The sequence below is a fragment of the Apus apus genome, chromosome 1 (genome assembly GCF_020740795.1).
Source record: "Apus apus isolate bApuApu2 chromosome 1, bApuApu2.pri.cur, whole genome shotgun sequence".
Classification (NCBI taxonomy): domain Eukaryota; kingdom Metazoa; phylum Chordata; class Aves; order Apodiformes; family Apodidae; genus Apus; species Apus apus.
The window spans coordinates 169,618,803-169,646,258 of record NC_067282.1 but is presented as its reverse complement, the minus strand read 5'-3'; the positions used below and the strand labels follow the sequence as shown (position 1 = coordinate 169,646,258).

The window sequence follows — 27,456 nt, the reverse complement described above, 5'->3', positions numbered from 1 at the left end:
TGCACTGGTTTTGCACATCTTGACCTTAAGTCGACAAGCTCCCAAAGCTGCTTATTCCTTAGACAGATCTCGTATTGGCAACTGCCTTCCTCCTTGTTTACCTACTTGGTCTCTCCACTTCAAGGCTTTTAAGACTTCCTTGACAGAAAGTAATACACATTCCCTGTACAGCATGCATTTGTAATTACTACTAAAGGGTGCACTTAAGAATCTTTTTTCCATGTTCAGCTTGCTGGAAAACACAAGAGGAAATGTTTGAAAGCTGGACTGAAATATTGAGAAAAACAAAAGAAAAATCCTCTGGGACTAGGTAACAACAGCAGAAACCAGTCATAATTTTGTCTGCCTTTAAGACTACAGAAGAACATCCTTTCAGAAGCTTTGCACTAGCATTACTCCAAAGATCTCTTGTCCACATTTTCCTTAAATACCTCTGTCCAAAAGTAAATTCAATTGGAGCATTTCAGGCAAGATATGATACACAAGAAAGATACGTATCTGTTGGAGCAAGTCCAGAGGAGGGCCACAAAGATGATCAGAGGGCTGGAGCACCTCTCCTATGAAGACAGGCTGAGAGAGCTGGGGTTGTTCAGCCTGGAGAAGGCTCTGGGGAGACATTATAGCAGCCTTCCAGTACCCGAAGGGGCTACAGGAAAGCTGGAGAGGAACTTTTTACAAGGGCTTGTAGCAAGAGAACAAATGGTAATGACTTAAAACTGAAAGAGGGGAGATTTAGATTAGACATTAGGGGGAAATTCTTTACTGTGAGTAAGACACTGGAATAGGTTGCCCAGGGAAGCGGTGGATGCCTCATTCCTGGAAGTGTTCAAGGCCAGGTTGGACGGGGCTTTGAGCAACCTGGTATAGTGGGAGGTGTCCCTCTACATCTAGCAAACTCAGAGCTACCCAGAGACATCAGACTCATAGTGCAATGCTGTGAGCAAAATTCGCATTTATGTTGTTTCAAATATCTATGACTTTCAGGCCTGGACAAACAACTCTGACAGAGCTGTCAGATAGCCAGGAATCCCATGCAAACCTAGAAAAAACAAAATATTTTGAAAGGGGACATAGTTTACAAAATTCAAATTACAGGGTTTTTTTTGTAGAGAAGTAATGCATGATGAGAGTTGTCAGCCAAGAGAACCATGAGAACATGTTGAACCATATGAAGAACATGGACAGAAGACACACAAATTAACCCACTGACACACTGACAATACACTGCAGCAACATTCCCTTCTAAACAAAATCATTTCCATTTCTAGCCACTATGTTTACCATTATAAACCTATAATTTTAGAGGAAAACTGGCAATTTTCATAAAGGCTGTTACACATAAATGAAGTTTCCCTTTCAGTAGAAACTTTCTAATCAATCATAACTTGCATATTAAGTGCACGACACAAAATAATCCCCAAAGGCCTTGATATCAAATAAAATGCTTTGACGTGTTTCAAACAACTATACTGGTTGGCAGTTACTGCAATGCACAATTTCTGGAAAAGGTGGATGTTGTTTTCTAACGTGGTCCAGTGCTGGGATAGCACTCTTCAAATCAACACCTCACCTCTTGGGGATTGGCCCTTCAGGCACTGCCACCTTCCAGCCTGTGTAGCAGCCATTTGTTCTGGGTCATGATTCCAAACTGAAATAAACAGGTAAGTGCCAACATAATCAGCCCTACCAATTGATCTCATGTAATTGGAATAGAAACAAATCAAACAACCTTTTTTATTTTCAGTAATCTGTGTACAAAATTTAAATGTAAGCAAACATGTACAAAATTCAAATAATTTGTTCTTGTATAAAATTTCTGAATGACATAACATTAAAACTTGAAGCCACACAACAAGACCCCAAATCCCTGCTATCCACCCACGTTCTCTACTTCATGTTAAGTTGTTTGTCTCACTTGGAAAGATAAAACCATCTGAGTGAACATTTTTCACTGTGACAATTGTGACAGTATGCCAGTCTCCCAGAAACAAGCAACTGGGAGGAGAGGTAATCAAAATCTCAAGAGTCAAAAAAATCAAAACATTCTCCTGAGTTTACTTGAAGAGAAATCAACTACTCCTGAATACCTGAGTTTGAAGTGGGGCTGGGGAAGGCCACTGTTTAAGGTGGCAGAAGTTGCTTTTCCAGAGAAGTTGAAATTAACAATAAATATGGGTCTTGCCTACAAAAGGAAAAATGTTCACATCAGTACCTCTAACAAGCTGCAGTACTCTATCCACTGAACTCTAATAGTCATCCTAGTCAAAATACTGTGGACAATGAACAAACCCTAAAGGCTAGTGTCCTTTTCTCAAAATGCTGTCTGTTCCATGTTAGCTTCACTAAGAAATAGTAAATTTTTTTTTGTAAAAGGTTCAAAGCAGCAAGTGGAAAAAGTAATTTTTTGTTACAGAACTGTGATTTACTGACAATTCATAGAAGACAGCTGGTTAAAATCAAGCAACTGATGTGTTCAGTGAATGATGATGTTGCCCCTCTATGCTGTCCCAGGTCACATTGCATGACTGCAGCAGAATTCCTTGAGAAGTAACACACACATTGCATACAAAAGTAATTGTCTCTGTTGCAAAAGGTGCCACTGTAAAAAACAAACAAACAAACTCCACATGGCTGTTGTGACACAGTAACTTAAGACATAACTCTCAGATATAAAGGATCTACATTTTCAACAATGGTTTAAATATTAAAATTTTAAATTGGGATGGCAAGTACTAAAAGTTGGGCCACATCAGTGGTAAGTGAAAGAGTGCTGCATGATATCTACAATCACAACTTTTAAAATGTACACCACAAGCTATAAAAAATAAATTGTTTTACAGAATAGTTTCTATGCAACAGGTGGGAGAGATTATGTCTTGCCCCAGAAATCCTTCCTCTTCTGAGCTCGTTCCAGTATCTGAGATGCCAGAGAGCTAGATGCTGCTGAGCGAGCAGAAATCTGAGACAACCTGTCATCTGTGGGGAAAGCAACAAGGGAAAAGCTAAATAGGAAGGTTAAACATACATTTTAAAACACAGTTGACATTCATGGCAGACTATGAAAGCACAAGCAGTTTTATGCCCTCTTTCACAGTGGATGCTAAAATAATACCACAATACACTTTAATTCTGTTACACGGTAACTGACATGCTGGGAAAGAATCTCCCTAGAAAGCTACTGGGATGCTAGGTAAGCTTAAGAGAACTCCATGCCCAACTCAATAAACCATGGAATGAGATCCTGACTGTCACCTGGGAATTGCCCAATCCTCCAAGCCATCTTTACACTTACTCTCCTGTGTCAGAAGACCTCAGCAATAGTCCCTCTGCCACTGAACTCTACATAGATTAGGCTGTCATAATGGCACATTTATGAGATCAGCCCACCACTTCAAACAAAAAGACAGCCATAGGATAATAGATGACTAAATTAGCAGAACCTGTTGCCAGAAGAGCCCTTCTGTGCCAAAAGCAGCTAGTGTGCCACAAGCTGTTAGAAGAAATGTGTCTTCTGAAGAAAATAGGAAGTTTATGTTAAAGACAAGAAGCAGCATGCTTGAAAAACGTACTTTTGAAAGGTCTTCTTTTTGAATACAGGGTCTACTTCACACCCAGAACTCTCAGAATCAAGCAGCTTGGATGCTGCTTCTCTGCTAAATCACAACTTTATACTTCTTCAACATTATTAAAATGTTTCTACAGCTCTGTCAAGATGCTCTCTATGAAAAATGACCTTAATTACATCCATTCTCCTGCAATGGATTAGAAAGAACTGTATTACTACTTTCCAGTCTGCTCCCTCCCCCAGCAAAAAACCAGCAAAAAACTCCACAACTAAATCCTAACAGGGCCTGTACTTTGTCAGTGCTTCAATTAACTTTTCAGCAGCCTTTCTAAATTCTTGAAATCCAGTGATCAAAACGGCCTGTAACGGGCTTGCATACTGTGCATAACAACTGTATTCCCATGTATGAGAAAATTGCCAGCTCCACTTCTGCAAACAGACGCATAATTGGAGTAAGTCCCAGGTTTGTATGTACATGAACTAATATGGGCATGTGAAATATCTGTGAGCTGGCACATTGCACCTGTTTTTATCATTCAGCTTGTATGGGCAAAAAGCAAAAGAAACAGCAGTCACAGCATTTAATCTGTGTGGAACAAGCTTGTGGGAAGCTGCAGAGCACTATAGGATTTTGCATGTTTTATGCAGATATGCAGATGCTTGGCTGAGCCATCTGCACAACCCACACATTTTCTAGCCAACTGTAATGAGTAAAACAGAGAGTCAGCCTGAACCTTGGTTAAAACCAAGGAGCAAACAAGCATAAGGGGTACAGAAAAAAGCTTTTGGTTGCTCTGGGGTATATTTATAAATAAACTGCAATCAGATATAAACTTGCTCTGTGACCCAAACACAGGTACTTGTGACTAGCACAGAACCACACCAAGCTCAACCTCACACACCATGCTAAGAAACAAGGTATAGCAGCTCAGGCTAAGGAGGCTACAGTGCCTTTGGCTGACTTACATCACTGAAATAATTATTTGTGTCTGCCCACAAAAGGGCCAAGATGATGCACTGGCTGCTCCCCCAGATTAACTTTATAGTAAACAGAAAGAAGACCAAAACAGCAATCAGAATAACACGATGTCATTAAGTACCCCTAAGACACTGAGCAGAGATACAGGTGTGAAAATTAAAGTCAGAGGAATAATTTTATGCTGCATATATGGTGCTGAATTCTCACAAGCAAAATCTTAAGATTTTTTGTTGCATCCAAAGTTTCTGCATCTGCAGTCTGGACTGTGATAATTTTGCAGTTTGCTTCTGTTGCTATCAACAAAAAGGCTTAAAAAAATGTGTGGGGAGGAAACTATTTTAGGTGTGGAACTGAGCAAGCTATAGTAACCATATTGAGCCACAATGGTCTGTTTGATTTTCAACCACATTTAATGGCTTATTCATACTAGAATATACCTTTTATATATAGAATATACCTTTTAATATACCTAGATTACTAGGATGAACATTTTTAAATTATCTTGATGAAACAACACGGTAGTTATTCATGCAAGCACATAAACCAGTATTAGTGCAAAAGTCAATCTAGGTAATGTACACATAATATACAACACTACTTTGGGACACAAAATACCTTCATCATTATAGTTTCTTCCCTGAAGGGGTAACTGGAAAGTTCTCCTTTTTGGATTGCCAATATTCCCTAAGACAAAAAGTCAAAGGCAGTTTTGAATAATCTCAAAAAAGGATAGTATTTCAGTTTACAACATTTAAAGATGCTACAACATTATTTCCAAAACATGAGTCTTATAAATAGCAAACATGCCAAAAAACTCCACCAGATTCTTTCACTCTAGGCTGAGGTAAAATAAACCTACTCCACCTATTTTTGGCAGATGGTACAACATACCTTGTGAACTGCACTCAAGATGCAGAGCTAGAACACAGCACCAATTCTAACCTCTTTCTGAGGAAATCTCTGGATTTCACTATCACACTTAACCTGACAATTACTTGTTCCATTTTAGAATGGAAATACTACTTTAGTTTAGCTAATCTGTATAATAAAAGGACCAGGAATTGTGGGACCTTAAGCAGCTACAGAAAGTCTTTCTGGGATGAAGACTTTAGCACATAAATTTTATTTTGACTAAGGGGGGGGAAGGATTCTTTTCTTTATTAAATTTATGCCCCCAGCACCCTTAAACATTGTTAAAATTCCTTCCTCCTCAGCAAGAACTGGCTTTTCTCAATGTTCAATAAATCTTTTCTAGATGGCTTTTTTCCCCATATCCTGCATAAACACTTAAGGAGCTCTTGTCTCAGAAACCCCTAACTCCTGCAAAATAATACCACATTATAAAAATCCCCAGTTACACACCACTGTTGGTAATTCCATCTGGAAAAGTGCCATAGCATCCAGTTGTCGCCTAATAATGAGCAAATACTTACTGAAATTAATAAGACATCAGACAAAAGTCACTAAAATACAATTATGTCAGTGGAATCTGAAACCAAGGTGGAGTTGTGCACATTTCCTCAGCAAGAGTAGCAAAGCTTTTGCTTACAAACAACATTTTTGTAAGGCAGCAAGCTCTGCATGCTCTTGGCCTGAACACTGCACAGAAGCCATTTCCATCCTGTTGCACTCCAACTCAGCCAGTTAATGCAAAAAACCCACCATTATGCTGGAATTCTGGATCCTTGAGAGTCCCTTGAATACGACGAGAGGGACTCCAGACAGGCATAGAGTAGCTTTGGGCTGACTTCAGCACAGGAGGTGTAGAGGAACGCTCTTGATGAGCTGAAGCAAGAAGAACTTGCTCATTAGAAATACTGTTAGTAGGCTGCTGATCCTGCCTAAGTGGCAGAGGATCCAAAGTTCCCAGCCCAGCAGGTGGAGACGTACGGAGTGAAGCAGCTTCCACTTCCACACCGGGCTAAACACAACAGAAAGAACAAAAAAAACAAAAACCAAAAATAAAAAATAAAAACCAAGCCAAACCAAACCACCACAACATCTCATATACACCCTTCCAGTACAGATCCTCATGCAGCAAATGTTGGCTTTACACTGTCACACTTCTCATAAGGGTACTGGAAGAAAAACTATTTCAAGTTTGCAAGACAGCTTAAAGAAAATCTATTCCTAATAACAAGTGTTTCACATGGTCTGAAAGCAAGTCACTTCAAAGTGAAAGCTTATTTTCTTCACAGCAAAAAAATGTTGATCTTAGATTTTACACCAACACAACCAACTCCTCATGCAATTTTGTTTGCTTCTATTACAGAACCAGTTACAGAGGATGCATGCAGTGAAATGCTAGCTGTCTTTGTACGGACTAAACAGCACTTGACAAAAAACCTACAATTTTGAGAGAAAGACAGTTAAACAACTCCTAAATGTTTCTAATTTTCTTTCAGTAACTGTGCAAGCTGCAAAGTAAAAGAAGCACAAAAGTAAAGGGAGAATGAAACCACTATGGCACATTTATCTATCTCATACATAGGTATCCAACCTCTCCTCCTTCTTTCAAGTCCAGGAATCTGAAGCTGTGCCCTGTCAGTGGCAAGCTGCAGTAACATTAATGGGGAAAATCAACAGCCCCTCTTGAAAACTTTTTTAATATATAAAGAGAACCTGTGCATTTAGCAGAAAAAAAACAAAATGGAGCTCATCCAATCTCACTCCAACAGTCTAAAACCCCTTAGCCTGATACCCCAAAGAATTTATTTATTCAGACATCGGCCTACTTTAGTCACAGATGCTGAAAATTTTAGAATAGTAAATGACAACTCAAAAAAAAAAATTATTAAATAAATTATTCACAATTATTTTAAAAGCTCATTACTAATATGTATAATGGTAAGGCTCTTTTCCGGCTCACCTGAAAGGACCTTCTTTTTGAAGCTTCTCTTGCACCTTGCTTAGCTGAAGAAGGGACTGTTCCTAAACCTTGCGCTCTCTGCTGTGAAGACAAAGACTTGAATTTTGGAGGAGACACTAGAACCGCACCTCCTATTGTAGTGGAGAAGATGAAAAATGTTTTATTACCTTAAATAACCTACTAAGTTGATTAGTACATCTTTTTTTTTTTTCTTTAGTTCTCGAAATACTGCTTTGCATTTAAAAGTTTTTACCAACAGCTGGAGTAGTGAGATCATGATGAGTCCTCTGAGCTCCACCAAGCGCTCTCAGCTTCGGAGTAGGAAGCCTGCCGCCTGTCCTCAAGGATACAGGAGAATTTGACACAGCTGCAGAAGAATTCAATACTAAGGCGTTCTCACTACAAAAAAATGATAAATGATTCAAGGATTAGCTAAGGATCCAGAAGCCTTGCACTCAAGCTTTTTGTTTCTAATACATTGCTTCAATGAAGCTTAAGGCAAGACCTTTAAGGCCATAAAACACCAACAGCCTGTAGCTAAAACATCTGCTTGCAATGAGGAGTCCTGGATTCCAGCCCCCAAGCTTTGGTTTCTGTATTTACTTTTTTTTAAATGTAACTCGATAAAATACACAAACAGCCTCAAGCTATAAATTCAGGCTCCCTCTGTCCCAATAAACCTCAATGCTACCCAGCAGCAGAGGCTCAACAATAGGGCTGAAAAGAGTACTCACCCAGAAAAACTTTGAACCTGGTTTCCACCTCAGAGGTGGGAATGTGGGTTTGACTCTTTTTCAGTCAATGTGGTGGAACTGAAACTAAGTATCCCACATTTATATAACCACTTTAGCCCCCAGGTTATTAAATAAATCATCAGCACTACTACTTCTGTCTTCTTCCTCCAGATGCACTTCAAAAGGAGGTGGCTTCACACCCACTCTGTGCAAGGAACTTGCATGCTCCGAGTAAATCCAGGTGAAGAATGCCTCAGTTCTCGCTCCCAAGCAGGCTTAGATAACATGCAAGTGTTAAGCTGCTCTGTTAAGCAGATCTCAGCACACACAGACATATTGAGGGATAAGAGCAAATCTTCAGTGTCAAGCAGAGACACATCTATGAACTAGATAATCTCTAGAATTAGACAGAAACTTAAGAAGGTTTTCAGGATGATGGTTTTGAAAGTCTGCATTTAATTTCTATTTAAGCCTAGCATCTCAACTTTTCTTTGCCTGGGTTTTGTATACAGGATATTATCTGCAAAGGAGACAATTACAATTCCTTCCCTTAGATTCATGCTGCAAGACCAAAGATAAAACCCCAGGAGGAATACAAAATGCTTAGGTAGTATGGTAACAAGGGTCAAAGTTATTCAGATTTAAATATCTACCAAACCAAAATACTGTCCTACCAAAAAAAGTATGCAAATCTTGCACAAGTAAAAGCCAGAGACTTCTGTAACTAGATACAATTAAGATCCTGTGCCCTGTACTATATACATACTGAATTGATCTCTCATTATTTGTAAAGATCTCTCCACCTTTTTCCCACCTGTCCTCAGAAGCATAATGACCAATGATTACTGAATGCTAGTTATTTTTTCTCCTAAGTTCTGTTTTCTTTGCCCATTAATTTTTTTTTACAAAAAGCAGGTGCTTAAGCACAAGATTAGCCTGTATTCTATTCTTTCAGTCCTATCAATCCTACACTACCAATTTGAAGCTAATTGTGAGCTTTAATTTTCAATACACTTGGCTGCTGAGTTATTAACATTCTGTTCTGAGAGGCACATACTGCAAAGTTCAAGTTGTGGAAAAAAATACCAACTAGAATTGTTCCTGCTTCTACAGACTTATGTTTTGCAAGTTATAAATTTGGCATTCTTAATGATAGATCTATTTCCATTAACCAGTTCAATGTCTTGAACTTTCTTATTCCTTAACATACTGTTAAAAATAGAACTAGTGTCACACCAGCTTAAACCTTCTCAAGTAAATCTGATTTAAAAACTAAAATCAGTTACTGTACAAATTTCTGAGATGTTAGAGGGAAATATATATATATACACCACAAAAAGATTCATTTTTACTTCTCAATTTTCTTATCTTCGTTGGCATTCTTATTGTTTTCTTCTAAGTGCTGAGCCTCAACTGCAGCATGTTCATCTTGGTTTTCTTCGTGTTCTGTTCTCTGCTGATTCTCCCTTTTTTCTGTACCTTCTTGTTCACCCCAAGCTAAGTGCTTTTTGACTGGAACAGTTAAAGCTTCTGACATGTCTTTCCTCTCAGTGCTGTCCTGGTGTGGCTGTTCTCTGGAATCAGGCTGCTGCAGCATTTCAAGGCTTGGTGCAGTCTCTTTTTCAGAAACTCTAGGTAATAAAGAACAGTGTTTTGTACCATTGATCTGCATGATATACACATGCCTATGTAGAACACATTCATCCAGATCAGTCCTTTCCCAAAAGTACAGCTCAGATATTAAACAGTGGTACAGCTGACACAATGAATGGTTAAATTCCAATGAAATTTTACCACGTTTAAGCACAATGCATTTTCAAACTAGATTCTATGAAAACTCTTTCTAGATCACCTTTTCCAAAAACGCAGTGTAAAATCAAGGTTCTATTTCCAATTTAAACAAAAAGTTAGATTATCACAAGTGCTAAAAAAATAACTCGTGCCATGTGTAGCGTCTGTCTAATGGCAATTTTGAAAGCCAAGCAATTTAGAAGACCCCTCTTCAGGTACAACTTTCAAAAGACTTAAACTCTCAGCTGTTCACAGAAATCTGTGCAAATTAGACCCATGCACAGAAATTAGAGTAGTAAGAGGATCTGTATATCACAGGCAAAAAAACCCAAACCAGTAAACCAAAAACTTTACACTATACTTGGTATCACACGCTATAGTATAATAAATACTCTTTTACGTGTCATCTCCCAACACTTATTAGAGCTATAGTCACACCAATGGGTGTTGAAACAAGTCTAGAGGAGAGCCACAAAAGTGACCAGAGGGCTGGAGCAACTCTCCTATGAAGAAAGGCTCAGAGCTGAAGTTTTTCAGCCTGGAGAAGCCTCTCAGTGCTTAAAGGGGGCGTATAAGAAAGACGGAAACAAAGTTTTTAGCAGGGCCTGTAGTGATAGGACAAGGGGTATGGTTGTAAATTCAAAGAGGGTAGATTTAGGCTAGATAGAAGAAATTTTTTTACAATGAGAGTGATGAGTTCTAGTACAGGTTGCCCAGGGAGGTGGTAGATGCCCCATTCCTGGAAACACTTAAAGTCAGGTAGGATGGAGTTCTGACCAACCTGATCTAGTTGAAGATGTCCCTGCTCATTGCATGGGGGTTGGACTAGGTAACCTTTAAAGGCCCCTTCCAACCCGAACCATGCTATGATTCTACAGTCTCTCCCACACAAACATGAGTAGTGCACATACAGCAGTCTAAGTGGACCACAGACAGAGGCAGCCAAGGCACTGTTCTTAGATATCAGATCTCTGAAAATACTCAAATGTGTCGGTTTTTTTCCTCCTTGCTTCAGCCATAGCTGTCCATCCATTTTACTGAAATACTAATTCTGAATATTCCTAGCAAGGGATTTAACATCCACGAATTCTGATGGCCATCAAAGAGAGGAAAAAAATGGATGTACACCATTCCAGTTTCTAAGTCTTCATCTCAGAAATAAACAGTGTCTAAGACTAATTAACCACAAGACTAATTAATCCTGACAAGGACATTGATAACATCTAAATAAGAAAAACATATTTCATATCATTCCAGAGTAAATAATATTACTTCAGTATGACTTGGTACAAAATTCCTCCAGACTTGATGATGTTGCCACACTAAATATTCATTTGTGGAAAATCATAAAGGAGTAACTTACTCTTCTTTCAGAACACCGGACTGTGCCTCATATGCAATTTGAGCACAGATCAACTGATGTTTCTGTGAAAAGGTAAACGCCCTCATCTGCTCTAGAGAATTTACATACCACAGAATTGCAGAATATCCCAGGCTGAAAGGGTCCTTAAAAGACTATCTAGTCCAGCCTTTCGTGGGGAAAGGGAGCCTAGATGAGATTACTTGAATACAGGCAAACATCCCATATCTCACAACTATGCTTAGCCTATATTCAGCATTTTGCTGTTTATAAGCTGCAGAATAACAGGCAGAAATGACAACCTTACCCAGCAAGATCTAGTGCTCTGATGTTGTTACTGATGCTTTCTTCTGAACTGGAATTTGAAGACACATCCCAAAGACTGTTATTATCAGACAGGATCTGATTGAGATGGTATCGGGAGAAGTGTGTTCCCTCTACTTGTTGCCTGTAAGCCTTTGCTCTTTCTCGAAGTTCTCTCACCTGCACATGAAGGTTTCATTAAGTTGCAAGTTGCAAGAGTTTAAAGCTCACTAATAGGCTATTGTAAAGTATCTGCATTAGCTAATTGCAGCTGAAAGGCAACTTACTCATAATACAAGGCCACCCACAGCACAAACATTGCATGCCGCAGTAAATGCAACAAAAGGAAAGCAAAAAATAACAAATGTGTATACTTAGTAAGCATGTTTGAGCCATGAAGCCAAAGCAAAATTGTCAATTACTCATTCAATGAGCACAAAAAGTTATGCAGCAACTATGCATAAGTTTAGTGCTGGGTTCTAGTTTTTCCATTAGCGCAGAGACACAGTGCTCCAAACACTGAAACAAGAACTTTGATGCAACCAACCTCCATATACCACATGGAATTTAAGGTGTTTTGAGATACCTAAGGAGAGGAATACAGAATTATTTTAAAATGTCTTCTTTTTTTCTCAACACTGTATGGTTATTATCACCCTTGTAACTTTATTTCAGTCTAAGAAGGAATACCAAAAAACCCGTCAACATAGCTCTATGCTGCCTCCCTGAGATTCAGTAAAAAGCTGTAAAACAAATAAATCAGCACTGATATTTCACCAGTTTTTGCCAAGCTTGAGGAACTTGATTTAGACTTCTAAGCCTTAACATCAAAAATGTATTTACCACACACTAATTTGTTATTATTTCAAGCCAGCAGATCTATGTGCATGTGTAATACTGAGTTGGTATGCTGTGAACACTGCAGCTGTCTCTAGCTACATCAATCCTATCTCAGTGAGGAGCTGCTGATTACAGAACTCTGGGTTCTATTTTATGTAAGACATGATACCAAAATAATTCCTCCTAAGCTACTGGTAACTAAGAAAGAGATGTCAGGTATAGTCTTAAAAGAATAGAAGTGATAAGCTGTCTCTTTAGACGTAATACTGCTGATTTTACACTATCATTTTTATGGCTAAAACTGTTTCAACACTCACACAGTTTTGTGTCCTTCACCCAAACACGATTAAAGTGCAGGAAGAAAAAGTAACAACAAAACTTTTATATGATTAAAAGGAACTTCGTGATACTGTTGTGTGACTTCTGGCTTACTAAAAAAATATTCACAGGAAGTATTTTGTCAAAGAGCAGAAGAGTTATACTGACACTTCCTTTAAAAACCTTTTCATAGCTTTTGTTAATTATTCTTCTTTCATTATAGATTTTGCATCATTCTTCCTGCAAGGAATAGTAAATTGGGCCTAATTCTGTTAAAACAGATGCAGCAGATGGAAACCCACTTAGCCCACACCAGGTAACAACCCACACTTTGACCCACTAAACTTCCAAAGAATAGCCCTTTAAAAATATATACTTGTCATTTTAAGAAGAGTTTGAAGCCTGAGGTGCACGTGATCTACTGGATTATTCACTTTAAGTAGAAGAATGAAAAATTAATTACGATTGCCACAAGCAGAAGGAATATAAATCCAGAGCAACAGGACACTGCAGGGGAAGGAAGAATACTATGTCTCCAGTGAATTGTGAAGAAGTACAAAGACAACTGTCTCTTTCAGTCACTCAGTGGGCAGCACTATCTCAGCAGGGTACAGGCCCTAGAGAGTCCTACTGTGATTATGAATTGCCCACATTAATTTTTCAAAAGCACAATTCTAAGAGATTTTTTTCATTCAAATAAATATTTTCACTGCTGGAAAGCAACCCTTAATAATATATTGTAGAGTTGCAGCCTAGGACAGACCACTATGGCTAAGGTCATATCAGGATTCTATTAAGGTCTTTGCCTCCCTGGGGCTGAGAACTTTAAAAAATCTGCTTTGGAGCGAAAGTTATCCATGTGTGGTCCCAACTATGAGGAGAAACCAGAGTGGATCAGTCAGACCTTATAATCTAATCACTCTTGCTAAAAGAGAGAGGTTCTGTAGGCACCTGCAGCAGGGGAGAGTCTCAACAATCAACCAGAGGCAGAGATTAGATACAGCTTTGCAGAAGATTTCTCTTTATGTCAGTGAAAATTACTGGAAACAGGTATGGAATTGTTTAGAAACCAAAAGGACTGTTGAGCAGCCTATACTGTAAATGGCCAAAGTACCTTTATTGCTTTATTGCAAAACCAATGTGCTTGACACTTTTTTCAAGTTATGCATACTTACATTAATCTGCTGTTAACATATTTCTCAAATGGCAAGATTCTTTTTTATGTCTCAACCATGAATGAAATCTTTTCTTCAGTCCTACTATTTTAGCCATGCTGAATCCCATTCAGTAGTTATTATACCAAAAAATACTGATGAATGCTACCAAAAAAAAGCCTGGCCAACAATGATATAAATCAGGATTTTTACTCTTGTATTAATAGAAGGCTTTAAGAATTAACACTGTTTTTCTTCCAACCTGTTTAGAAGACTGGAAAATTCCAAGCTTTAACCTTGCTCTTTGCTTTCACTACACCCACAGAAAGCTTCTTTTTAAGGATTATAAATCTCAGTGATACATACAGAAATACTAACAGGACAATAGCAAATTAAAAAAACAACATATAGAAAGAATCACACACAGTAGTAACACACTTATACAAGCAAAGTATTATTCTTTGTGTACTAGCAAAACTACTTTGATACGCTGTACTGGTTTTATCTGGGATAGAGTTAAATTTTTTTATAGTAGCTCCTATGGTGCCATGTTTTGGATTTGTGCTGAAAGCAGAATTGACAACAAAGGATGTTTCCACTATTGCTGAGCGGTGCTGACACAGAGTCAAGGCCTTTTCTGTTTCTCACACCACCCTGCCAGCAAGGAGGCTGGGGGTGCACAAGAAGATGGGAAGGGGACACAGCCAGGACAGCTGACCGCAGATAACCAAAGGGATATTTCATACCATATGATGTCGTGCTCAGCAATAAAAGCTGGGGAAAACAGGGACATTTGGAGCAGTGGCATTCATTTTCACAACTAACTTTAAGGCGTGTTGGAGCCCTGCTTTCCTGGAGATAGCTGAACACCCGCCTGCTGATGGCAAGTAGTGAATGAACTCCTTATTTTGCTTTGCTCACACAGTTCTTGCTGTACCTGTCCACATCCATGAGCCATCCACTCCAGCTCTACCTTCCACATTAGCTTGTTCTCAACTGACAGTGAAACACACATTTTCAAGTATTTGCCACACCTTTGGTGCACAGTGTCTCACAAAGGCTCCCTCTATGAGCTGGGAGAAGCCTAAGTCAATTCAGTGAAATCTGACAGTTTCTTAGCACACTGCTAACAGTTTTGATTTACTTGACTAATTCAAGAAATCATACTCAATAATGCTGCTGAGAAAGCCTATGCTCCTGAAGCTGTTCCACATTTCATAGTTCTGCCAAATTACTTCCCATACAGTAAGATACCGATTGTGGTTACTGAACAAACTACAAGAAAATACTTAGATTAGCTGAAACTTGCTAGAGAAATTCTCAATTTTATGTTGTTTCTGACTGAATTCAGCTGACTGCATTGAACGGATTCAGCATGGCAAGTTGAGAAACGGAGCCTGACTATCAGGCTGACCTAGGCTAATACATACGTTTTCACCCCTTGAAATCTCCTATCAGCCAATTCTGCATTTTGAGAACTCCTGCTTGTTAAAGCTGGGCCGAATATCAATGCTGAGATTATCCCCAAGAGACTTGGTTCTGAATTCTTCTGATTGAGAAAGAAACAAAACTCTCCCCTCACTGTGGATGTCACAATATATTATTTAAGTCACACTATCTCTTATTTTTCTTGCTATATATTATACTGACTTGTAGTGCTAGAAACTCAAGCTCCCAAGGTGAGTATACAAAGACGATTAGGTTCTGACAAGTCAGTATAACATATAGCAAGAAAAAATAGGAAAAAAACCAAACAATTTTGAATTGTGGTGTTTGTAAGATAAAATTTTGAGGTTCTTTGCAACTAAAAATCAAAATACAAGCACATTCAGGCTACAGATTTTTTAAGAATACTCACTTGGTTGGGAACTCTACTCCTAATACGAGACCAAACTCCATCTTTGTAGAAATACTGGGTTGGAGACAAAAACTTCGACTTATATTCAGTGTTCACCTTCCTAAGAAATCAAGAATAAAACAGGTAAAAAAGACAGAAAGAGTAAAGCTTAATATCCAGAAGACTCTTAAAGAGTACTTTTAACGTTATATAAACAACTGTAAGTGTATTCATACTTAAATGCCAGGGCCAAGATGTGAAAAACACATGCTTTGAAACACAGCTCATCCATAACAACAGAACTAGAAAAGCTCTGACAAAGCTCATTCACAGTTGGTGCTCTTCAAGTAGGCGGCTACTCCTCTTGGTTTCTTTACTCACAACCCTTCTGCCAGAAGCTTTTGCCCTGACAACCAAATCAGCAGAGTGTAATACACACATAAACCTCAATTACTTCAATGCAAAGTGCAGCATCTTGGTTTAAGCACTGATTAAAGTGAATTTAAGTAAAAATGCCTGGTTTGGCACTAACGTGTCTGAGACATTTCCTTCTTTGAACACCACTCTGAAGGCACTCTGCATATGGGTGGGGTGAACTGTCCAGGCTAAAAACATTTGACTAAGAGAACAATGGTCAATATAATTCATCTAACTATGTCCTACTGGCTTTGATCTTCAAAAGGCCTCAGAACTTCAAAAGATGGATTCATTTTCCCTTCTGCCACACACATCCATACAGAGAAAAACTAACATCATCTAACCTAAAGCTGGCAATAAGCAATACTTCCAAGTCCTTAAGCATTGAACTGTGGATTTATCAGTTTTAATCTATAGAGGTTTTTGGTTTTAATCTTTCTTGACAACATTAACAACTTTAATATATTCAGCACGGAGTGAAAAAACCCTGATTTTCAGTCCTTCTTCAGAAATAGATCATAAAAGTCTGAAGTTAGATAATAAAATTTAAAAAACCCCTTCATATTCAAAATTTCTTTCCATATGTCCCTTTCTTTGAAACTGACATAATTCCTTTAGTTTTGGTTATAAAACTAATGGATTAGCTCAAAAAAATCATCACTGCTGTGCCTTGATCCCAGTCATCCTGCTGCAGTACAGCTTGCATACAAAGTGACAGTCCTGTCTGCATACTGAGAACTTCCACATTTGGACAGCTATTTGCCCAGTGACTGCTTTGGAAACTTTTGTTCTGTGCTACCACAATGAAGGCATACGAGGTAGAAATCTGTCCCTAAATGAAAAATGTCATAGGAAATGATCATGAATTTTACACGCTACTCACTGCAAAACAGACTACAATTTACTGGATCAAAGAGCTATAAAAACCAAGAGTTAAGGGTTTTAACTACACTATATCCACTCACTTTTTCATAAAACTATTTTATTTCACAGAATTTTGGGTGATTGCATTTGTCCCAATATCAAACATCATTCAGACCTTGGTAAGTCTCCTCTCCCATCTTTAATCTAACGCCTTAACACTGCTAGAAAGTCATGTGAATGAAAGCAATCACTGGGACATACGTTAAGCACAAAGACAGCAGAGATGTATTTAGTTATGCATTTCAAAACCTACATCCTTTCTAGGCTTTTCTTCTCTTGGCATCTCTCAGATGTGTGGAAAATGGAAACATGACATCAGTTCCTCCGATATAGGCACGTGGCAGAAGACAAAGATACTTCGATGGTGCTCAGTAACATACAATTTCATTTTATTTCAATGCTTGTCAGATTATCCTAAATGGGACAGATTTATTTCCTTCCCTTTACCTCATGTGTTTGGTTTTATTACTCTGGGACAGAAGGTGGTACAGACTAGAAAAAGCAGACATCAAGTACAATCATCACAGTTTCATGGCATGGAGAGCAAGCAGAGGAGAGCAGCTTGGCAGGCAACTACAACACCCAAAGCTCTTGCTGAATGCTTATCAGCAGTGTTGCACCAACTTCATTTTATTCATTTTATTCACGTTAAAGGTATTAATATTATTATTGCATCAGAAGGTTCAACTGAATGAGGGTGGTTACAAAGTGTCCCCTTCTGCTGCCCAGAGAAGGAGATGGAAATGAACACCAGATTTAGATGTACCCACAAGAAGCTCAGTCCCAGCACTGGAAAGGGGAATTTGCACCTACAACTGTAGCATGGTGTAGTTCAAGGTCCGCTGTCCATCACTAAGTATTATGCTGCTGTACACCTATTTACTAGGCTAGGTTTTCCAATTTTATACATACCTACGACTTGTACGTAAAGAGAGGGGCTTTGGATTGATATGTTGCTTATTTTTTTGTTTAGGATGTTTCTCTTCCAATTTTCCTTGTTTTGCTGTATCTTCTGCTGGCTTCTGAAGTGGTTCTTCCCTCTTACTCTAAGGCAAAGATAATTTTAAAAATACCACATTAGCTAATAATGTAAAAACCCTCATATTCCTTTTTACATCAAGCTTTTACAAAAATTGTGTTCATTTTAAAATTAAGAAAATGAAATTTATTTTAGTGTTAGCTATTTTGCTTATTTAATACAAAGAAGAATTGTACATACCTTTGTCAATACAAAAATTAACCAGCAAAATGTCAAAACTAAGATTTTGAATGCAACATTCAGTTAGTCAGATGATGTGCTTTACAAAAGGAATTTAACATGAAACACAGAAGTAAAATAATACAATACCTGTGCATTCTAACCTGAGCTGTGTACAACTTAACGTATTTCTGGAATCTGTACTAAATTAAAAAAAAACCTCAGCTTTATAGTTAAAGCAATATAAACCAATTTATAATAAACTAAAATGCAAATGTTTCATTTGCTGCCATTCTGGTTTATACAGGGTCCAGGCTGACTTGTTCAGTTTTCACAAAGGAGGTTTTTCTCCTGCTTATTTTATTCTCTAAGAAATCTCATGCTCCATTTCTCATTCTGCTAGAGATCTTCAGATACTGTTCAGATTCAAGAAAATAAAAAAAAGGAAAAAAAAAAAAGAAAAAAAGGCCACCAAAATCTCCTTTTTTCAAGATATTAATCAGAGAAGAGATACCAGTATAATTAAAAAGTGTTCTAGACACTTTCACCAAAATTCCCTTCTCATGCCATCTCTTCCTTCACTTTATTAGCTCTCTTGGGAAACATAACCTGAATTTCCAATATTACAAAGAAATGCTTCCTGAAAGCCTCAGGCCTTTCAAGTTTTCTTCACATCTCCTAAAAGAGGCCAAAGGGCATATAAAATTTCTCGATGCTAGAAGAGATTTAAAGCACTGGGCAGCTATGAATTTTAAATTATAAAGCCTCCAAGCTAATAGTCATCTTAAAGAACCTCAAATGTACCAATAGCTTACGGTGAGCCACAGGCACTCCACGTTATGTATAAGTTTTGCTCTGCAATGGTGCTGGTGAACACGTTTCTGACAATGGCTCTTTATGTTTTATGAAGGAACAGAGATGGGTACTGAAGAGACTCATGTGGTCCTTCTACCTGAAGGATGGTTAGCTAACCTGCAGGAATTCAGGCAACACTACTTGGCAGCTTGCTACAAAAACAGACATTTGTCTGTCCACCTTGCAAAACACATTAGCTGACAGGCAGTCTAAATTGCTCTCACGTATTTTTACGCAGTCTCAGTCTCAAACAATTCCTTTGAGTTAAATGTATCTGCTAAAATGGCCATAGCCATGTTTCCTAAAAGCCCACCTAAGTTTGCCCGTCAACAGCAAAACAAGAAAATGCAACGCCTCAGACACCCAAATTACTTTCATAAAAGACATTTTAATGTTTTGAGCTGAATAAAAGAGCCTACATAGGCTACACAATGTCCTGTTATAGCCTTGTGATAAATACAGTAACTTATCTTTCAACTTGCCAAGGCAAAGGCAAATTAATTGTAACCCTTCCTCCACGTTTCTTCTAATTACAACTACTGGATGAAAATCAATTCCAACTATAACATCTTCCATAAATAAAATATATTTTTTTAATTCATACTATGTCTGATTTATGAGATCCAAAAAGTTTCACATCTCCCATGCAGCCCTCTTGTACACCAAGAGATTACACTGGTACCAAAGAGAGTATGAATCAGAGATTCATACCCTAATGACTAAATGAAGTTTCAATTAAAAAAAAAAAACAAACACCTACAAAAAAACAACAACAAAACACAAGGGGAAAAAAAGGACCCACGTGACAACTCACAGGTTAAGGTGACAGGAAAAACACAGTTAAAATATCACTGCAAACTGAGCAAATACACTACAGAAACTACAGAACCCACTACAGAACCTCTAAGAGAAAACAGAGCTGTACAGTGTTTTTTCAGACTTTTACGGCAAAATCAGCAAGTCCGGTGTCTTTAGAAACAGCCATAAAATGTAATTAAAAAATTCCAAAATAAACCCATTCTCACATTATAGAAAAGAGTAGCAAAAACTATAGAAGTATACTAAGGCCTTTCTTTTAAGAAAGTAAGAACTTGTTCACAAACCTGAAATTCCTTCTCTTCTGAACCACCTCTCTCTTCTTGTGGATCCTTAGCAGGAGGAGACGCTTTAAAATTTCTCTCATGTGCAGTTTCTGTAGTAATTGCAGGAGATTTAAATGGAGGCGTGGATTTACTTGTGTTGCTAATAACCTTTGGGGAAAGAAAACCACAGGAAAAAAAAAAAAAGGTGTGATTTGCTTACCTTAAGGCTAAATTTTCAAGATCAGTTAACCATTCATGCAAATACACTCACATATGAACACAGAGACAGTCATAAGTACAAATACAGCATGTGCAGATCAACTAACTTCTACAACAAACAGAAGAGAAACTTAAAAAGTGACCAAGTCAGAAACAGTTAAAGCTGTGGTCCAACACTGTCTTTAGTGAAGTTCACTAACAAAGGCTTTCTTTACTTGAGAAAAGAGTTCACTTTCAGAGTTGTACACAGGATTTTTTAAATGTCTGCCATAAAACTTCCCTAAGAGTCCTCAATACACATCCAGACCATAAGTAACAGGCACTACTACTCTGTGTGTTAAAACTGGATGCTTAGGGCTTGGTAATCTGTGCTATCCACTGTTTTCCAATCAATACCATATTACAAACCAAGGCAAAGAATTTGCCTACTATGTGGTCAGGTATCATCTCCTCATGGGGTGCCTGAATTAAAAGAACATGCCAGATGTCACAAGAATACATTTTACCCAGCTTTGCTATGAGAGTTTAGGCCTGACTCATAACCTAACTTGGATAACCTTGATATTTTCACATAATCTCTTAAAGGGAAAGGTATTGTCACTGTTCAGTATTCAGGCTTATTAATCCATCATATCAACAGCAATCAAAAGAAAATCAGTTTGTTAATACATCTAATTTTTATCATCACTCCAATCTTTTTATAACATGCAAACACTTCCATGTACTTAGATTTTCTCTGTTTATCCAAGGATTTATAGTGCCTATGGACTCATAGTTTCTTATTCTGTACAAGCTGTGCAAAAAGAAGTTTGCTATTTTAGATTCCACAATCTTTCTTCTGAAAAACCACAATGTTCACAGCATCAATAATGAAATTATCAAACTTATTTGATCATTTCTAACAGAATCAAACTGAATTCTCTACGAAATTTTCCATAAGGTGACATTCTGGGACCTGCCTCTTCCTCAAATGGCCTTTCAGCTTCTATAGTATTGTCATGCATTTCGTTGAGTTTTCCTTGGACAAGGCACTGCTAGGAAACAGGTATACCAAAGTAAGTACACCTGCTTCACATTACAACAAGAAAAAGACAGGAACAGTTTTTATAATGATTGATCCTAGTTATCAACCTTTATTGCCTCTGAAAGCTGTTACTGAACCTGTGAGTAAAAACAGAGCACTACCTGTAATAATCCCATTAATGTGTATGCTCCTGGTGAAAAAACAGAAGACAAAAATAAAAGCAGAAGTCCCTATTTTATCCTGTAAAATGACCAAAAGATGGACCAAGGCTTCCAAGTCTTGATGCCAGTAACAATGAATTGAAAACACAAAGCTGTCTCACAATCTGAGTTTCCCTTTGAGGTCTGATTAGAATAGCAGCATTTCCAATCCTACAAAGTCCAAAAGTTCATGATATACATCGAAATGCCACAAGACTATCTTAAAATCAGATTATTCCACTTTCGAATATATGCAGTTCTCATGAAAGAAAAAACACCTCAGATATGTGCTTTAGGGCCTAGAAGTACACACAGACTGAGAATTAGAAACTGCAATAACCAATAAAAGACCATGAGAATAAACAGTAAAACCTGAGTTATTTCAGAGGCAAGACTGGTTATTACAATACAGAACACCTGAACATTCATCTGTTTATTAGCCACATATTAGATAACATTAAAATTATAAAAATGAAGGGTAACACTGAGTAGGACCTTAGCACTCCTATAGTAAATTAATGCAAACAGAGGATAATGGTCCTGTTAGAAATGATGAAATACAACCAAGGAGAACAAGTAATTTGGCTTGACTACAGTAAAGAAACCCAGGGAAACAAATCTAATTATACTGCACTTTTGTATATTGGAAAGAAGGAAAACACACCATATAACAGCATTGTTTGGAGCCTTCCCACGCCCACAAAAAGGAAGAAAGGAAATCTTGGAAAGTCAACAACTTCACTGACACAGTCTAGTCAGGGTTGGAAGGGACCACTCAAGATCATCCAGTCCAACCACCCTGCTAGAGCAGGATCACCTACTGCAGGTCACACAGGGACACATCCAGACAGATTTTTAATGTCTCCAGAGAAAGAGACTCCACAACCTCTCTGGGCAGCCTGTTCCAGTGCTCTGTCACCCTCACAGTAAAGAGGCTTTTTGTTATGTTTCACTTGAACTTCCTATGCCCTGCCCCTTGCCCTGACATTGGACACTACAGAAAAGAGAGTGGACCCATCCTCCTGACACCCACCCTTTAGATAAGCATTTATGAGAACCCCCCTCAGTCTCCTCCAGGCTAAACAGGCCCAGCTCTCTCAGCCTTTCCTCATAGGGCAGATGCTCCATTTCTCTAATCCTCTTTGTGTCCCTGCGCTGGACTCTTTCCAGTAATTCCTTATCCTTTATGAACTGGGGAGCTCAGAATTGGACACAATACTCCAGATGTGGCCTCACCAGGGCAGAATAGAGGCAGAGGATAATCTCCCTTGATTTCCTGACTACACTCTTTTTAATACACCCCAGGATATCATTGGCCTTCTTGGCTGCAAGGGCACATTGTTGGCTCCTGGTCAGCCTGTTGTCCATCAGGACCCCCAAGGCTCTCCTCCCCAGAGCTGCTCTCCAGCAGGTCAGGCCCCAACCTGTACTGATACACAGCATTGCCCTTCCCCAGACACAGTACTTTACATTTGCCCTTTTTTAGTTTAATTTTGTCCCTGCCCAACTCCCCAACCTACCAGGTCACGCTGAAGGCAGTGTATCTGGTGTATCAGCCATCTCTCCCAGTTTTGTATCATCAACAAACTTGCTAATGATACATTCTATCCCCTCACCTAGGTCATTAATGAATATACTGAACAGGGCCGGACCCAGTACCGACACCTGTGGGACCCCATTAGACACAGGTCTCCAACTAGACTCTGCCCCACTTACAACTCTCTGATACTTAGAAGAAAGTATTAATTTACTTTTTGGATTCTTTAAAGTTACCTGTTCAGCTGCAAGTATTGGTGACTTTTCATGAGGATTCTTCCAAACAAATTGGCTTCGATATTCAGAATTTCTGGGGAAAGTATTTAAATGTGAAATGTTCATGCCTGCTTTCCTCTGAAGGACCCTCTGAAGCTGATGACACACACACGCACAAAAAAAAAAAAAACAAAACAAACCACAACAGTGATTATTCCCTTTCCTACAATGTTTTGCAAGTCAAGTATCTTTCAATGCACACTTTCAAACCAATAGTTTGGATTTTGGTTGTATGAATTAAATGAATGCAAAGTAAATTTTCTCATTATAGCCCACAACCCCAACAAGTCACTATGTTATTGGCTAAATCCTTGTTTAACTGAAATCAGTAGGGACAGCACATGAGGGGCAAAATTCCTATTGACCCAAATGGAACCAAAATCTGGTCTCAAAAGTATTGTTCTCCCAACAGAGAAGTTACAACATAAAAGAACATCAAAATACAGAACTAAGGAGAGAGTTAGACAAGAGAAGCTAGTGTAGGGTATTACTGTAAATATCAGATTAGTAATTTTTACACTGGTCAATTAAAAATATATATATATATATCTTTCCTTACCCCATTACCCACTTTTTCAGTTTCCTTTTTTGGAGATGCAAATGCTTCATTCTGATTTGGTGGAGCTGCAGAAGCTGATCTTTTCATGTTGTTTTCTGCAAGGGCAAGAGCTGCTTCACCTCTGGAATCTACCGAATTTAACTGAACTTCTGGGGGGAGTCTGGGTCCTTCTGGTGTATCAATTTTTTCCTGATTCACATTGTTGTTGTTGTGGTCTGCATGCAACTCTGCGGCCTTAGGAGCCTCAGTTTCAAGTGGGTCATTCGAATCACAATCGGCCATCCATTCAAAGGACTTTGAAATCTGTGGGTGATGGTAAGGCACCCTTCTCTTGGAAATGAAGTTTGGTTCTCTTGTGATTCCTGGAAAAGACACATTAGGTTTAATAAAAAACAGTCTACTGAAGACATAAAATAACTCAATTACAAGAACGAGCTGAAGTCTATCATACAACTAACTATTAGAAAAAAACATTTTAATATCTTGCAGCAATTACAGTCTATGAATTCTGAACATGACTGTCAAAGTCTGTCTTCTTTTCCTATCTGCTAATGCCTTTCCTTTCCACTAAAGAGAGATGGGAACATGGTGCTCCAGGACCATGTCGTATAAAAAAGCAAACATTACCACAAGACAATCTTTTGCTACTTGATTCTGGGAGCTGAACAACAAAAATAACACAGCCAGTGAAAAGGATGTGGTTAATACAGATACAGGATAACCAACCAGCAGTGATAAGGAACGCCACAAACACTTGTCATTACACATGCACAATACACCTTGCTGAACAGGTTCTCACAGATTGTGACAGGACAGTGACACACCCCTATCCATCTAATACAACTGTGATTTAAAACCATCTCAGATAGCTGGTGACTTTTTAACAGTACAAACAACATTCCCAAAACTGTTAAAAGACTATGTAACAAAACCAGCTATCAAGTTCATTTAAAGAAGTACTTGCGATTCCACATGCAGATAAAAATAAAATTTCCTCACCATTTTAAGAGGATTGAATGATTGAACACATGTTGTGAGAAAGCATAATCTAACTGCAAAGGCCTCAACTGCAATGGAAAAACAAGTGAAGGCCCCTAACTGTCCAAAAGAAGCACTTTCCAGGAGAGAGAGAACTCCTATCTCATGAAAAAGCAACACAGAAAGAGAGAACAACCTACAGTGAAAGGTATGTAGAAGGTCTGGATGTCTGACTACACATACAGATGGCAGGAAACTATTTCAGTGGAAAAACACTGGAAAAGTAGCAGAAAGGAACTCAGAGCTGTTAAACTGTGGTGATGTTCCACGTCGTTCTTAAAATTGCCAATTTTGTGTTTCAACACGAAGAACCATAAGTGAATTATCAATAAGAATCTGCAAGTCCCATGAGGTGTCAAGAGTGACAGTTGAAGATGTAGATGGCTAAATGGCCAAAAAAAAAAGAGGTGGGAGCGACAACAAATGCAGAGATGTAGGAAATATGCAGGAAAAGTAAACCAAGAACACACCAAAACACTGCTACAATAACGAGGAGACGGAGGAGAAACTGCTGTACTGCTAGCTCATGACTTCATTGAAAATCTTGTAAAACTCACAGTTTAGTTTGACTGGAAAAGAAGCATAGATAACAATTTTAAAATTAAATTAATGAGTTCGGGTGTTTCAGACTTTGTGGAAGTTAAACTCTTCAATACAGGTACCCATACAGAACCATATGCTAGGGAAAGCAAGGTTAAAGGAGTACATACTTGGCAGTAACGGGAAAAAGCAGTAATATATATAAAGCAAAATCTCTAGCAAAGACTAAGTTAGTATCTCAACTGAAAACAAACCATACTCCCAGTAGTTGGTTCTTAATTGCTAGGCCATTATTAGAACACTTATCATATTGTAGGAATTACTATATTGCACTCCAATTACAGACCGCACAGTATGACTGCACCGAACAGCACAATTTTGTTAATCTGTCTTGGGTCACTACAATAATTCCTGTTTTTATTGCTCCTTTTCAAAGCACTGCAGCTGTCATCACTCTCCACCTGACTCCTATTCCTCAACTCCCTAAAGGCCTTCTAATCCAGGTGCTATTTCCTTTGTCTTCTGCTTCCCAACCCTACATTCTCCTGCCACTGTAACATCTAAAACCCCTAACTCCTAGACACAACATCACAAGCTTTTCCCTTTAATGCTTGTTGTTGTTTTTTTTTTTCAGTTACCTGTCCCTGTAAGTCCTCCTAACAATTTTACTTTGTATCAAACTTTGCCCCAAGACAGTCTCCTCTTAAATATGGAATTTTACTTACTGTTTCCATACCCCACAGGTAACCCAATGCCTACTTCGACACACCCCGTGTGGGTTAACACTGCACCTGTGCTTCACATCTGGGACTCAGCTTAGCCTACGCGTCAGAAACCATGTGTTTTTCAGGTTTTATATAAATAGAACTAACATTAAAAGAAAGTTTAAGTGTGGCCAGAAAGAATATGGCATTCAAAAATACATCCTAAATTACAACCGGGAATATAGTGTTAGCTGTATGAAGTGTACCGAGCACAAACACTACCGGTGTGCTGTGTTCAGGCACTCAGGCCGCTGCAAACCCCTCCAGACCTCCTGCAGCCCAGGCTCATCCTCTCCAGACCTCCTGCAGCCCAGGCTCATCCTCTCCAGACCTCCTGCAGCCCAGGCTCGTCCTCACCAGGGGCAGCGCCGGGGTTCGCAGCCCAGGCTGCCGCTCTCAGGGGCGCTTACCAAACTGATCCGACCGGAGTCCTGCCCACACGGGCTTCTGCTGCTGGGACGGGCTACGCAGCTCTGGGGTTTTCCATCTGAAGCTCCTCTTATACTCGCTCAGTCCCTGCAGGAGAGAGGTGCGTGCCCAGCGCCCGGGGCACAGCCGCTGCTGGCGGCGTCTCCACGGGGGTCCCCGCGGGCAGAACACCGCGGCGGCGGGACGCCCCCGGGCGCGGCCCCAGCCCGCCCCTCCCGACACCAACACCCGCCCGCCCGCTCTCTGAACAGCAGGAAACAGCATCCAAACATCTCATACACCAAAACGCACCTAAGGACTTGTTTGTATTTAAGCTAATAACACTTCAAGAACAAACGCAGCCTGAACCCTCTGTCACCCACCCGGCCGCGCTCTGTCTCTGTTCAGCGCTCCTCCGCGCAGGTGCCTCCCCCTTCCCGCTCCGCCGGAGCCTCCCCAGAACCGACTGTACCCCTCCTTCCGACGGCTGCAGGGGCCCCCGCAGGGCCGGCCCGCCCGCCCCGCACCGCGCCCCGCACGCCCGCCGCCCCGCACCGCCTCACCCTGAAGCGCACGGGCATGGCGGAGCGCGGGCTGCGCGGCCCGAACCGCCGCCGTTCCCCCGGCAAAGCCGCGGCCCCCCCGGGCCCGCCTGGGCCCGCCTGG

At 39.3% G+C, this 27,456-nt stretch overlaps 1 protein-coding gene across 6 annotated transcripts; it reads right to left on the bottom strand.

Annotated features, from left to right (window-relative positions):
• Positions 1 to 1,704: 1,704 nt before the first annotated feature.
• Positions 1,705 to 27,456, bottom strand: MDM1 (Mdm1 nuclear protein). Of its 6 annotated transcripts, none has more exons than XM_051633224.1 (15): positions 27,354 to 27,456; positions 26,793 to 26,898; positions 24,041 to 24,402; positions 23,443 to 23,577; positions 20,248 to 20,394; positions 18,004 to 18,137; positions 15,772 to 15,871; positions 12,149 to 12,187; positions 11,606 to 11,781; positions 9,500 to 9,778; positions 7,667 to 7,812; positions 7,414 to 7,544; positions 6,207 to 6,465; positions 5,160 to 5,228; positions 1,705 to 2,976 (listed from the first exon to the last, which is right to left on the bottom strand). In XM_051633224.1, the coding sequence occupies exons 1-15, from the start codon at positions 27,369 to 27,371 to the stop codon at positions 2,870 to 2,872; spliced, it is 2,208 nt and encodes a 735-aa protein (XP_051489184.1). In that variant the 5' UTR covers positions 27,372 to 27,456; the 3' UTR covers positions 1,705 to 2,869. The 6 variants fall into 6 exon arrangements, 5 of the variants coding, with proteins under 5 accessions (XP_051489184.1, XP_051489163.1, XP_051489193.1 ...); XR_007890984.1 differs by lacking the exon at positions 27,354 to 27,456 and adding an exon at positions 3,570 to 3,752 and having other exon boundaries at positions 2,892 to 2,976; positions 26,793 to 27,237; XM_051633203.1 differs by lacking the exon at positions 27,354 to 27,456 and having other exon boundaries at positions 26,793 to 27,237.

What these genes read in the sequence shown, in the direction of transcription:
- MDM1 (XM_051633203.1), bottom strand. Translation starts at nt 27,075, where the DNA reads ATGCTGTTTCCTGCTGTTCAGAGAGCGGGCGGGCGGGTGTTGGTGTCG. An exon ending in CAGAAGAGAAGGAATTTCAG is followed by an intron (nt 18,138 to 20,247) that starts GTTTGTGAACAA and finishes TCTTTGCCTTAG; the next exon opens with AGTAAGAGGGAAGAACCACT. An exon ending in CAAAAAGAAGGTCCTTTCAG is followed by an intron (nt 6,466 to 7,413) that starts GTGAGCCGGAAA and finishes TGTTGTGTTTAG; the next exon opens with CCCGGTGTGGAAGTGGAAGC.